The sequence below is a fragment of the Cygnus atratus genome, chromosome 26, assembly GCF_013377495.2.
Source record: "Cygnus atratus isolate AKBS03 ecotype Queensland, Australia chromosome 26, CAtr_DNAZoo_HiC_assembly, whole genome shotgun sequence".
In the NCBI taxonomy this organism is placed as follows: domain Eukaryota; kingdom Metazoa; phylum Chordata; class Aves; order Anseriformes; family Anatidae; genus Cygnus; species Cygnus atratus.
In genome coordinates, this window is record NC_066387.1 from 941,704 (window position 1) to 953,438 (window position 11,735).

Genomic DNA, 11,735 nt, shown 5'->3' on the forward strand with positions numbered 1-11,735 from the left:
AGAGCTGTCCTTGCCCCCCTTTCTGAATAAAGGTTTTGTTGCCCTTCTGGGCTGCCCTTTCTGAAGGGTGACTTCACTTGCCGGCAGCTGCGTGCTGACCCCGCTCCATATCCAGCTCCGTGCATGGGTACGGACGCAGTGGTGGCTTCCCCCCCCCGGCCTGGCTTGTCCCCTGCATCCCCTGGGGATTTGCACGGCGCTGGGGACCCAGCCCCTGGCTGGCTGCTGCGAGGGAGCTATTTCCAGCTGGGCCGGGCTGCGTGGCCAAGCACGGAGCCCCGCGCCCTTTCCCAGGCGCAGAGGAGGAGGAGGAGGAGATGTGACTTCCCTCCAAACAGCTGCGCCCGAGTAAACACGTCCAGCGCCTCCAGCACTGGCTGAGCCGCGAGCCCACGCAGATTTTGGCAGGGGAGAGGGAGCTGGACTGGGAGCCGCCGCTCCGTGGTGCTGGCACAGCAGGGCCCTGCTCGTCAGCAGCCTTCAGAAACGTGCCCGGGGCTGGCTGCTGCACCCCGTGGTCGCCCCACGCTGCGGAGGCGAACGCCCTTGGCCCTCGCTGCCCCACCAGGGCCGGCAGCAGCACGGCAGCAGCTGCGCCCCGGCACGCAGCGCGGCACCAGGCAGGGCTGGGGCGGACGCGGGGAGCGCTGCCAGCTGGGGCCCTCCCAAGGGCATCGCTGCTGCGTGGGGCTCGGCCACCGAATGGCAGCGGCGGGGCCGCTGCGGGCAGCCCTGCCCAGGGCACGGACCCGAACCCGCGTGGCATCGCGGGGTGGCAGCGGGCTGAGCCACCCATCCCCGGGCTCAGCGTGTTTGCACAGCTGAGGCGGACTTGGGAGGCAACGAAGAGAGCAAGACCTTTGTCCAAGCACATAATCATCCGTGAAAGCACCCCTTGGCAGGACATTACAGAGCTCTGGGCAACGGCCAAGCGCTGCTCACGCTGCAGCAAGGCTTCCCCACGGCAGCGCTGGCCCCCCAAGCCAGGGTCCCTCCCGGGGGGGGGGGCGGTTTCCCCATCCCGCTCCCCTCCTCGCGGGCTGTCCTAGTCCTCGGCGGGCAGCCTGTAGCGTGGGAGCTGCTGCTGCGCCTCGGTGCGCACATCGTCCTAGGGGAGAGACGGGGATGGGGAGGTCTGTGCCCCAAAGCTCGCACCACCCCATCCCGGACCCCAGCCCCGTCCTCACCGCCCGGCAGAGCTGTCCCAGCAGCGGGACGAGGCGCAGCAGCTCCTCGTCCCCAGGGTCCCCAAACCACCTCGGCACCGGGATCCAGTTGGCGGCCTGGGGAGAGAGGACGAGTGCTGGCCACGGGGCAGCCATCACAGCCACGGGGCAAGTGAACCCCCCAACACGAGAGCCAGCGCTGCCGGTACCTGGGAGGGGAAGCCCTGGATGGTGTGGTCCAGGGCCACCGTCTTGGCCAGGTCCCTGCCCAGCAGGGACAGATCCTTCCAGTAGCAGCCGTGGGCACAGAGGCAGTCCCGCTGGGAGAGGCAGCGCCTGCAGGGGGGCGCAAAACCCATGGGGAGCAGCCCCGGCCACGGGAGTGCCCCCAGCAGGGTTTCTGTAAGGCCATCACCTGATCAGCTTCTTTTTGGGGTCCAGCACATCCAGGATCTTCTCAGCGTAGTCCTGCTTCGCTGTTGTGAAGATGAAGATCTGGGGAGAGCAGATGAAAGCAAGCTGCGCAAGCTGCCCGAGCCCTCCCCACCCTGGTGCAGCAGCACCCCGCCTGGCTCCACGCAGACCCCCGGGGAATTTGGGGCTCCAGGTACCTCGTAGGTCTTGGAAAGGCTCTCGAGGAACTGCTGCACGTGGGGACGCAGCTGCACGTGGACCTGCAAGGGAACAGCGTCCGCAGGCAGCCCCGAGCAGCCGCCGGCACCCAAGTCCTGACACCCAGCTCCCTGCTAAGAGCAGCGCCCCAGGGGGCCCCGGCCACCCTCTCCCCTGGGATTTCAGCCCCTGGGGCTACAAGGGGAGGACGCGGGACCCAAACCCCCCAGCCCCCTGCGGTCCCCACCCCAGCGCAAGGACGCCCACCTTATAAGCATCGCCCTGGAAGGAGGTGGTGAAGGAGGCCACGGCACCCGGCAGCCACCCGGCGAGCACGGAGGAGCAGACCAGGGTCCCCTCCTGCGGGACAGGAGGCAGCGTCAGGCCCAGCCCCAGCACCGTGACCCTCCCCCCCCCCCCCCCAAGACCCCCCAGCTCACCAGCTCCAGGACCAGGGTGTGCTCCGGGGTGCTGCGGGTCCTGCAGGGGCCGGGCGTAGGGGGCGCGGGGAGCGGCCTGGCTGAAGGAAGGCAGAGCTCGGGCGCTGCAGGGGGGGCCACAGAGACCCCCCCCAAACATACTCACAGGCTGGGGATAGCGGGGTCCTGGCACTCATCCGCGGGGAGCCCCGAGAAGTAGGCTCCCTTGTAGCAGGGCTGCGACGGGGGGCTCTGGGGGGCTCCCAGCACTGCAGCCCAGGGCTGCCCCCCTCCCCACGCAGGGACTACCCCACAATGGAGGGGCTCACCCCTTTCCCCTGGGCAGAGGGAAGGGGACGGCAGGCTGCCACGCTCCCCACAGAACCGCAGCCTGGTCAGCCGCCGCCTCCCAGGGGTCACAGGCTCCGGGGGGGGACCCGGAACACGCTTGCCCCCATCCCCTCCTCTCTGCCGGCGAGCCCGGGGTTTGGTGGCCGAGAGCCCCAGGTCCCCGCTGCTCTCCCTGCGGGGCCTCTTTGCCCGTGGGGTGGCCATCCCCAGGACAGACAGACAGACAGACCAGGGGGGGGGGAACCTTCAGGGTGCCCAAAGCTGCCAGCGCAGAGCCCCAGGCACTGATTAATGCTTGGGGGCCCTCCAAGGACAAAACAGCCCCCACCCAGGGATCTAGGTGGGATGGGGCACTTTTATAGGGCACCTTTCTGCCCCCAATCACCCCAGCGTGCCCCTGCCCACGGTCGGAGCACCTGGCACCACTCAGGCTGTACTGGGACCAGCTGGGGGAGCCCAGCCCTGCCCCAGTCCCCCCCCAGCTCAGCTCTGGCTCTCGGCCATCAACCACTGCCCCACTGGGGAGCCCCCAGCTTTTTTGGGAGAGCTCCAAACACCCCCTGGGGCGCACGGCACGGCGCAGGGGGTGGCTGAGCCTACGGTGCCCCCACCCCATCCCCGCACGGGCCCCGCGGGGCGCAGCCAGCCCCGGGTTGGGTTACGGCCGGGGAAGGACCCGCGCGCCTCCAACGGAAGAGAGATAAGCGGCAGGTCCCCGGCCTCGAGAGGCACAGGCTGGCGGGATTCCATCGCGGGGACGGGGACAGGGATGGGGACAGGGATGGGGACAGGGATGGGGACTTGTTGCTCCTGGGGCTCAGCACGGGGACACGGATGGCACCCCGGGGTGGGGAGCGCAAGGGACACCCCCTCTGCTTCTAGCCAGGAAAGGGATACATGGCACCTGAGGGATATATAGGTTTATTTTCTGCAAAAAAAAATAAAATAAATTACCACCCTCCTCCTCCCCCCCCTGCAGCCAAATCACCCCTGAGGACAGCGAGGTGCCCAGCACGGGGCTCCGGGTGGCGCTGGCCCCTCCATGGCCTCGCAAAGGGCCGCAGAGGACCCGCTGCGTGGCAGGAGGGGTCCCGGCTCCCCCGTGGCCCCCGGGGTCCCGCTGCCACCCCCTGGGTGACGGGGCCGGGGGCTCAGGGTGGCCGGGGCTGTGCGCAGTGCCGCGCTGCCTCCCGCACCAGCCGGTCCTCGCGGGGCGACCACGGGCGCGCGTAGCCGTCGCGCTGCAGCAGGATGCGGTTCAGCGTGTGCTCGTAGTTGACGTGGCGCCGCGCCATCAGCAGGTACTCGCGGCCCTCCAGGAGCGGGGGGCAGCCGCAGGCGTCGGGCACCCACACGTACTCGCGCGGCACCAGCGGGAAGCGGTGCCGGTACGGCGTCTTCACCTGCACCTCGTAGCGCGTCTCCTGCCCCACCGAGCGCCGCGCCAGGATCCGGGCTTGGAAGACTGCAGGGCCGGCGTGGGGCGGCCTCAGCTGGGCACGACCCCTGGCATCGCCCTCCCCCCCCCCCCCCCAGCCCGTCCGGACCCCCCCCCGGTGCTCACCGAAGTCGCTCTGGCAGAAGTGCCGGATGCGCTGGGAGCGTCCCTTGGGCGGCCGGCACCTCCCGCATCGCCCTGCGGTGGTAAAACTGCAGCAGCTTAGTGGGGAGAGGGGACGTGGCACCCCCAAACCTCCCCCTTCAATGGTGGGGGGGCCTTGTCCCATAAGGAGAGAGGGAGAACACCAAGCTCTGGACATTCAGACCCCCCCCCCCAGGCTCCCCAGGTCCCTCCCCACAGCAGCGCCCACGGCTGCAGGAGGGCACGGGGGACCCCGGGGGGGTGCAGGCACCTGCGGCAGCCCCGCTGCGGCCAGGGGGGTTTCTCGGTGGCAGCGGCTCTGTGGTGTGGCCCTGGGTCCTGGGGGGCGGTGTGGGGGCCGGGGGCTCTGCAGGCGGGGGGCTGCCGGCCCCCCGGGGCTGGGGCTGCCGCAGGGGGCTGGTGTCACCGGGCTGGGGGTGCCCACGGGGCAGCCAGAACTCGTACTCGATGCCGGGGTTGGGCTCCTGCAGCAGGACCTGCGCGAGGCAGGGGCAGAGCTCAGGGGACCGGCGGGGCTGGGGACGGCTGCCTGCAGCCCCACGCCACCCCTGGGGTTCACCAGCACGTGGAGATCCTCGTCCGTGGGCCCCGCCGCCTCCAGGCTCTCGGTGCCGTCGGGGGTCCGGGCGTAGAGCAGCCGGGTGCCGGCCGCCTCGTACGGCCCCGGCCAGGCGATGGACCAGTCCCCGTTGAGCACGTAGCGCCCGTCGCTTGTCATCAGGGCTGCAGGAAGGAGCGTGTCCAGGAGCCGAGCACGGCCCTGGGACCCCCCCACACTGGGCCGGGCAGGGTGGGGGCTGCCCAGGTGCTGGAGGCCCCCGGGAGGGCAGCGTGGGCCGGGGAGAAATCTGCTTTCATGTGAGGCTTGGCCTCGGTCCCGAGCTGGAGCCAAACCCTGATGTGCAAAATTCCCCAGGCCCCCAGGGAGCGGGGTCCCAGCCGCATCGGGGACGGGGTTCTGGGGACGGGGACCTGGTGCTGGTCCCATTGCACCGGCCCCACTCCAGCTCAGCCCTTCCCGAAACCCATGTCTGTGCCCCAGGCCTGTTCCCAGCACCAACTGGGACGGACTGGGAGGGGATGGGACGCGTCCTACCGAGGTAGTTGCGGCTCTTGTCTGTCACCCTGATGTTGGTGGCCCCAGCCGGGATCTTGGTCACGTTCACGTACCCAAAATAACCTGGTGGCGGGCGGGGAGTCAGGGCAGAGCCCGGGCACGGCCGAGGGGACGTTGTGGGGATGGGGGTGCCGGGGCTGGGACCCCCACACGGGTGAACAACAGGGTGGTGGGAGGGGACTGGGCCCATTCGCTGGGACATGTGGGGCACCCTCATGGGTGTCATCGTCTCCACAGCCTGGCCAGGCACCCCATGGGCACTGGATGTGGACTAAGGGGTCCTGAGCGCACCCAGGGACCCCCAAACACCCATGGGGACCCCACGGACCATAGGGACACCCCAGAGATCCCCCCAGATGTGACTGGGGAGAGCTGGAAATGGTCCTGGGGGACCCAGGCAATGCCTTGGGGACACAGACGGGACAGGGGGACAGGGGAGCCAAGAGCCAAAGCATTCACCCATGGAGGGGGCCGGGGCAATGGTTCATTCACCGGAGGGGGGCTCCGTGCCCTGGAAGAGCCGGTGCACCAAGAGGCACCCGTCCTGGCCGCCGCCGCACCGGCCGCAGGCGTGGGGCCGCGCACCCGAGCCCAGGATCCCGTCGCAGCCGACGCTCTGAGGAGCCGAGAGGCGGCGTCAGGGCAGGGTCCGGGAGTCCCGGGGGTCCCGGTGGTCCCGGGGGTCCCATCCCCTCGCACACCCACCAGGCAGCGCCCGCCGACACACAGCTCCGGGGAGTCGGGGCCGCAGCGGGTGCCGTCCAGCACCCGGCCGAAGGTGTAGTAGAAATTGTGCCCCACGGCCAGGCAGTTGAGGTTGCAGGCGTTGGGGGCTGCCGGAGCCGGAAGGGAAGGAGGGGACACTGGTTTTGGGGGTGGCAGCAGCCCCCGGTCCCGGCTGCACCACGGCCGGGGCATCCCGGTGGTGCTGCGCCCGCTGCCCCGGGGCTCACCTCCGTAGAAGGGCACCCAGCGGTACCGGGCCTGCGTGCCCGGGATGGGCTTGTCATCGTAGAGGGAGCACTGCATGGCGCGGAAAGGCACCGAGCCACCGGGGCAGCCCTGCGGGAGCGGCAGGATGGAGCCCACGGGGCCAGGAGGACGGAGCCCGCGGGGTTGTGCCGTGCCGTGGCACGCTCACCTGGAGCTGGCAGAGCCGGTACTGCCGCGGGTCTCCCGTGCACGGCTCCTCTGTGGTGGATCTGCGGCCACAGCATCAGCAGGGCCGGGGCACAGCCACCCCGAGCAGCCCCGTGTCCCCTTTGGGGACGTTCTGCGGGGCCGCGATGCCGAGCCATGGCCTGGCTGGGAGCACAGCCGGGAGCAGGGACCGCGATGTCCCGCATGGGGCCGTCTGGGGACGACCTGAGCCAGCACCCGCCTGCCTTCCCCATCCCTCCCGCCCTACGACGAGGCTGAAACGGGGCCAGGGCCCCGCGTGGGGACGGGAGCTGCAGGAGCACGCCTGGAAGCGGTGGCAGAGCTGCGCCCCGATGGCACCTGGGTGCGTGGGGACACCGCGGGGACCACTCACCGCAGGCACCTCCGGGCGCGGAAGGCGACGCCGTCCCCGCAGGAGCTGGAGCAGGCGCTCCAGGGTCCCCAGGGCCCCCAGGCACCTTGAGCCAGCTGCCGGCGAGGCCGAGCACAGGCAGGGGGCTCGGGGCCCCGCACCAGCACCTCCGGGGCTGAGCCCTGCGTGAAGGAAGGGGATATTTGGGGTCGGAGCTGGGGTGGCACGGTCGGACCAGCCTGGGGGTGCCCCCGCGCCCTCACCTGCGCGATGCCGATGCCGCAGCCCAGGCTGAGCCAGGCCAGGAGCAGCACCCGCCACGGCCGCCGGCGCCTGCGGGAGCAGAGAGCCTGAGCCCCTCGCTCTGGGGGCCAGCAGCAGCGTGTGGGGTGCCCCACGTCCCGGCAGCGGGGCCACCGGTGCCGCCGAGGGGGGCGGCCACCACCGTGCACCCCGTGGGGACCCCGAGGCGAGGGAGAAGGAGGCAGGAGGGAGTCAAGACGCAGCAGCCGGTGCAGGAGGGTCCCGGGGGCGCAGGGTGCGGTGCCTCCATCCCCTGAACGGCGCCGCCGAGGTGGGTGCAGCCGCGTGGGCGACGCCGTGCTCGGTACAGCACCGGGCTCGGCGCAGCCCCACGGCAGCCATGGGGCCGTGCCGTGCCCCCCGGCCCCACGCGGCCCCGCTGCCTGCCGGGGCTGGCGGCGGCAGGATGAGACCTGCGCCGCGGAGGCGGCGGCGGGGCCGTGACTCAGTGTCGCGCCCTGGGCAGGAGCCGCGGCGAGCGCCCGGATCCGGATCCGGCCCAGCGTGGGCAGGGCAAGGGGTACCGGGGGGCTGCCCCATGCCCCCCCCAAAACGCCTGACCCCGAGCACCCCCAGTCCTGCCAGCTCCCCATAGCCCCACACCCCCCATAGCAGCCCCCAAGCGCCCCAGTTTCCCCAAGCACCCCGTGGCCCCGAACGACCCCATGGCCCCAAACCACCCCGTGGCCCCGAACCACCCCACAGGCTCAGGACCACCCCGTGGCCCCAGCGTGCCCAGCACAGGGGTGCGGGGGGCCCCAGCCCCGCAGCGGGGAAGGGGCCGTGTCTGGGAATCCCCCCGCCAAGCCGGTTTCCTCCTGCCGAGCTGCGCGCACGGGGACCGGGGGCCGCGAAGCTGCCGCGGGGGCACAAATCCCCTCCTGCCCCCCAAGCACCCACAGGGCTGGGAGCAGCACGGCGGGGTCCCCCAAGCCCCCAAATCTTTCAGCAGGGCTGGGGGGCGGCTCATGGCTCGGGGGGGGGGTCGGAGCCCAGCGAGGGGCTGGTGATGCCGCGGGACCGGGTGGGCGCCACGTGCCTCAGTTTCCCCGGGGCAAAGCAGAGCTCTGGGTGCCCGTGGGGCAGCGGGGGGGTCCCACAGCCCTCCCCTCCCCCCCCTCCAGCCCCCCAAGCAGAGCAGGGAAGAGGCCACGAGGGGTGAAGCAGAACGGGGGGGCTTACCCAGCGCCGTGGGGTCCCCCGAGGTGGGCACGGGGTGCCAAGCCGCCCCGGCTCCCCGGCACGGCCATGCCTCGCCCTGCTCTGGCACCCAAGGGTGCCGGCGGCTCAGTCCCGGCCCGGTAGCCCCGCGGTGGGGCCGGGAGGGTGGGCGGCAGCGCGGGGCCCCCCCGGATGAGCGGGCATCGCGTGCGCAGCTCCCCGGGGCGGCCGGCCGGGGCTCCCCTCCCGCTCGCCTCCCGTCCCTCCCCGCCGCGTTATTAATATCCAGCCCCAAAGGTGCGCCCAGCCCTCCCCAATCTCACGCTTAACCCTTGGGGGCCCACGGCGCACGAGGCTGCCGGGGGGGGGGGGGGGGGGGAACGAGCTGAGGGGGCACCCAGGCTCGGTGGGGCTGCGGGGTGGGGGCGGACGTGACCCCGATCCTGAGCGCTGCGGGAGGCGACGCGGGGTCCGGTGCACGGCAGGGTTGGCGTGACCCGGGGGACGCGAGCGGGACACGTTCCCAGCACCCAGACGCCCCCCCTCCCATAAACACCGAGACCCCAACCCAGCAATCTGGGGGGGGGGGGGGGGGCGTGTCTCCCTGGGGCAAGGCGCCAGCAGCTCCCGTGCCGGGAAGGGGACCCGGCCGTCCTCGCAGGCACCGAAGGGGATGCGCACGGGGGAGCAGCCTCAGCCCCCACCCCCCATATGCAGCCGCAGCCGTGAGCTGAGCCCCCCCCCCAGCACGATGGCCCTTGGGTGGCCTTGTCCCCCCCGTCCCCCCCCCTCCAGGGTGACCCCTCTCGGGCTGCACAGCGCCGCGCGCACCGGCACGGCTCGGCACGCAGGGAGTTAAGGGCTGGGGATGTCCCTGGGGGGGCCACAGCTGCTGGCAGCCCCCGTGCTGGCTGCACGCCAGCCCCCCCCCGAGCCCCCCCCTCAGCCGAGGCCCAGCTGCAGGCGCCGGGCAGGGAGCCCTGTGCTGGGGAGGGGGGAACGACTGGGTGCAGTCCCCAACGGTGCAAGCAGGACCCCAGGACCCCCATCCTCCCCATGGGGGGGGGGGGATGGGGTGAGAAGCAGATGGAACCCCCCCACTCCCAGCCTCATCCTGCTCCAGGACCCTCCTGATACATGGGAGGGGGGCTCCTGGGGGTTGGGTCCCCGCTCAGCACCCAGCAGCTGCAGTGGGACCTGCTGGAGAGGTCTGGGTGGGTCTGGGGTGTTGGGGGGGGGGGTTACCAAGGACCCTGGGGGGGTCTTGGGGTGCCGGGGGGGGGCACCGGCCACAGCTGGGAAAGGGGCAGATGGAGAGGGGCCGCATCCAGCCCACGGCATCCCCAAATCCCCGGGCACGAGCCGTCCCCAGGGGCTCTGTCCCAGCCTGGTGGCCCAAGCCGGGTCCCGCTGGGCTGGCAGAGCCCAGGGTGCTGGGTGCCCCCCCCCAGGGGCCGTGCCCCCCCCCCCGGGTCCCGCGGCATCCCCGCGCCCCACGGGGCAGCCCCGGGTGCGGCCAGCCCGGAGCCGAAGCGGTTACGGTGGCGCAGGAGGAGGGCGGCCGGGTGCGGGCGTCCCTGGGGGTGTCCCTGGGGGTGTCCCTGGGGGTGTCCCCGCGGCAGGGACGAGCGCGGGGTGGCGGGGGACGAGCTGCCCGGCCGCTACGTCGCCGACGAGGGCAGCGGGAGGCTCTTCAGGCGAGGACGGCTCCTGGGGGAGGTAAATGCCCCTCGGCCCCACGCCAGCACCACCCTGCTGCCCCCAGCAGCCCCTGGCTGCGGCGCAACGCCACCACGTCCCCTGACCCCACCGCGGGGAAAGGGGAAACTGAGGCAGGGAGGGCGCTGGGATGGAGCCAGGGCAGAGCAGGAGCCCGCGACCACCGCCCGGGGGAAGGATGCCGCCATGGGGGGCACCCGACGCCCGCGTCCTCCCCGCTGCCGCCTCTCGCTCCTCGCCTCGCCCCGGGGGTGCCCAGCGCCGTGCTCCGTGGTCCTGGTGTCCCTGCAGGGGGCTTTCGGGCGCTGCTACCGGCTGACGGAGGTGGCCAGCGGCAGGGTCTACGCCGCCAAGGTGATCCCACGGGCTCGGCTCGCGGCGCTGGGGATGGCGGAGAGGGTGAGTGCCGAGGGGAGCAGCCCCTAGGAGCCCCCCCTGCCCTGCCCCCTGCTTCCCATCCCCACCTCCCCAAGGGTGCTGGGGGCGCGGGGGGGTTAGGGGGGGGTCCTCCCCGCATCCAGCCCCGAGCAGAGGGGTCCCCGGGGTGCTGCGGGCCTCGCCCCCGACGCAGGTGGAGCGGGAGCAGGAGCTGCAGGGCCGCCTGTGCCACTGCCACGTCGTGCGCCTGCACGGGCACTTCGCCGACCGCGGCCACCTCTACCTGCTGCTGGAGCTCTGCGGCCGGAGGGTGAGCCAGAACCGGCCCCGAGGCGGGGTGTGGGGGGGGAACCCTGCTGGGGGGCAGCCCCAGGCCCCAGAGCAGCCCCTCTCTCTGTCCCCAGTCCCTCGCCGACATCCTGCGGGCCCGGGGGACGCTGACGGAGCCGGAAGCGCGGTACCACCTGCGGCAGGGCATCGCGGGGCTGCGCTACCTCCACGGCCAGGGCGTCGTGCACCGGGACCCGAAGCCGAGTGCGTGGTGCTGAGCGGGGCGGTGCTGGGCGAGCCGCGATCCTGCTCGGCTGACGTCTCGCGTCCCCCCCCCCCCCCCTGCCCGGCAGGTAACGTGCTGGTGACCGAGAGGATGCAGGTGAAGATCAGGGACCCGGGGCTGGCTCGGCAGGAGGCGGCGGGCAGCCGGTGCTGGGGGTGAGCGTGGCTCTGACCCGGGCGGGGGTCCCGGCACGGCGCGGCGCTCATCCTGCCCTCCTCCAGGGCGCTCTGCGGGACGCCCAGCTACATGGCCCCGGAGGTGGTGGACCGAAAGCGCCACGGCCTGGCCTCGGACGTCTGGGCCCTGGGCTGTGTCATGTAAGCGGGGGACCCGGCGGGAGGGCAGGGGGGTGCTCCTGGCCCCGCTGAGCACCCGGACCCCCCCACCCCCCCCACCCCCAGGTACGCGGTGCTGACGGGCAGCCCCCCGTTCGAGGCGGCCGAGCGGCAGGAGCTGTACGGGCGCATCCGCACGGCGCAGTACCCGCTGCCTGGCCGCCTCTCGCCCCGAGCCCGAGCCCTCCTGGGGCGCCTGCTGGTCCCCGAGCCCGCGGCACGAGCCAGCCTCGGGGAGGTGCTGGACCACGGCTTCTTCACCCAGGTATAAGGGTGGGTGGGGGGGGGACACGACAGCCCTGGTGCCCCCCAGAGATGGGGAGGGATGGGGGAAATCGCCGCCTCTCGTCCCCCAGGGGCTTCACGCCGGACTCGCTGCCGCCCCACGCCTGCCGCGCGGTGCCCGTCTTCTGCCTGCTGTGGGGAGCTGGCGCGGCGCTGGCGCGGCGCTGGGTGCACTGGGAGCACTGGGACGCAGCCACCCGGCCCCCAAAGGAGCAGC

At 72.6% G+C, this 11,735-nt stretch overlaps 2 protein-coding genes across 2 annotated transcripts; one reads left to right on the forward strand and one right to left on the reverse strand.

Moving 5' to 3' along the window:
• Positions 1-1,045: 1,045 nt before the first annotated feature.
• ADAMTSL5 (ADAMTS like 5) lies at positions 1,046-8,334 on the reverse strand. The gene is made up of 19 exons (XM_050715681.1): positions 8,267-8,334; positions 7,045-7,114; positions 6,803-6,963; positions 6,410-6,470; positions 6,222-6,330; positions 5,974-6,101; positions 5,761-5,884; positions 5,248-5,331; positions 4,711-4,874; positions 4,574-4,627; positions 4,402-4,507; positions 4,113-4,184; positions 3,745-4,013; positions 2,046-2,138; positions 1,778-1,840; positions 1,582-1,661; positions 1,376-1,502; positions 1,188-1,283; positions 1,046-1,108 (listed from the first exon to the last, which is right to left on the reverse strand). Exons 1-19 carry the CDS (start codon positions 8,332-8,334, stop codon positions 1,046-1,048), a joined length of 1,992 nt encoding a protein of 663 aa, XP_050571638.1.
• A 1,048-nt stretch (positions 8,335-9,382) lies between these two features.
• On the forward strand, positions 9,383-11,504 carry LOC126913578 (inactive serine/threonine-protein kinase PLK5-like). Its single transcript, XM_050715682.1, has 8 exons — positions 9,383-9,459; positions 9,868-9,964; positions 10,256-10,363; positions 10,536-10,652; positions 10,747-10,876; positions 10,966-11,053; positions 11,120-11,215; positions 11,300-11,504. Exons 1-8 carry the CDS (start codon positions 9,383-9,385, stop codon positions 11,502-11,504), a joined length of 918 nt encoding a protein of 305 aa, XP_050571639.1.
• The last annotated feature ends 231 nt before the right edge of the window (positions 11,505-11,735 follow it).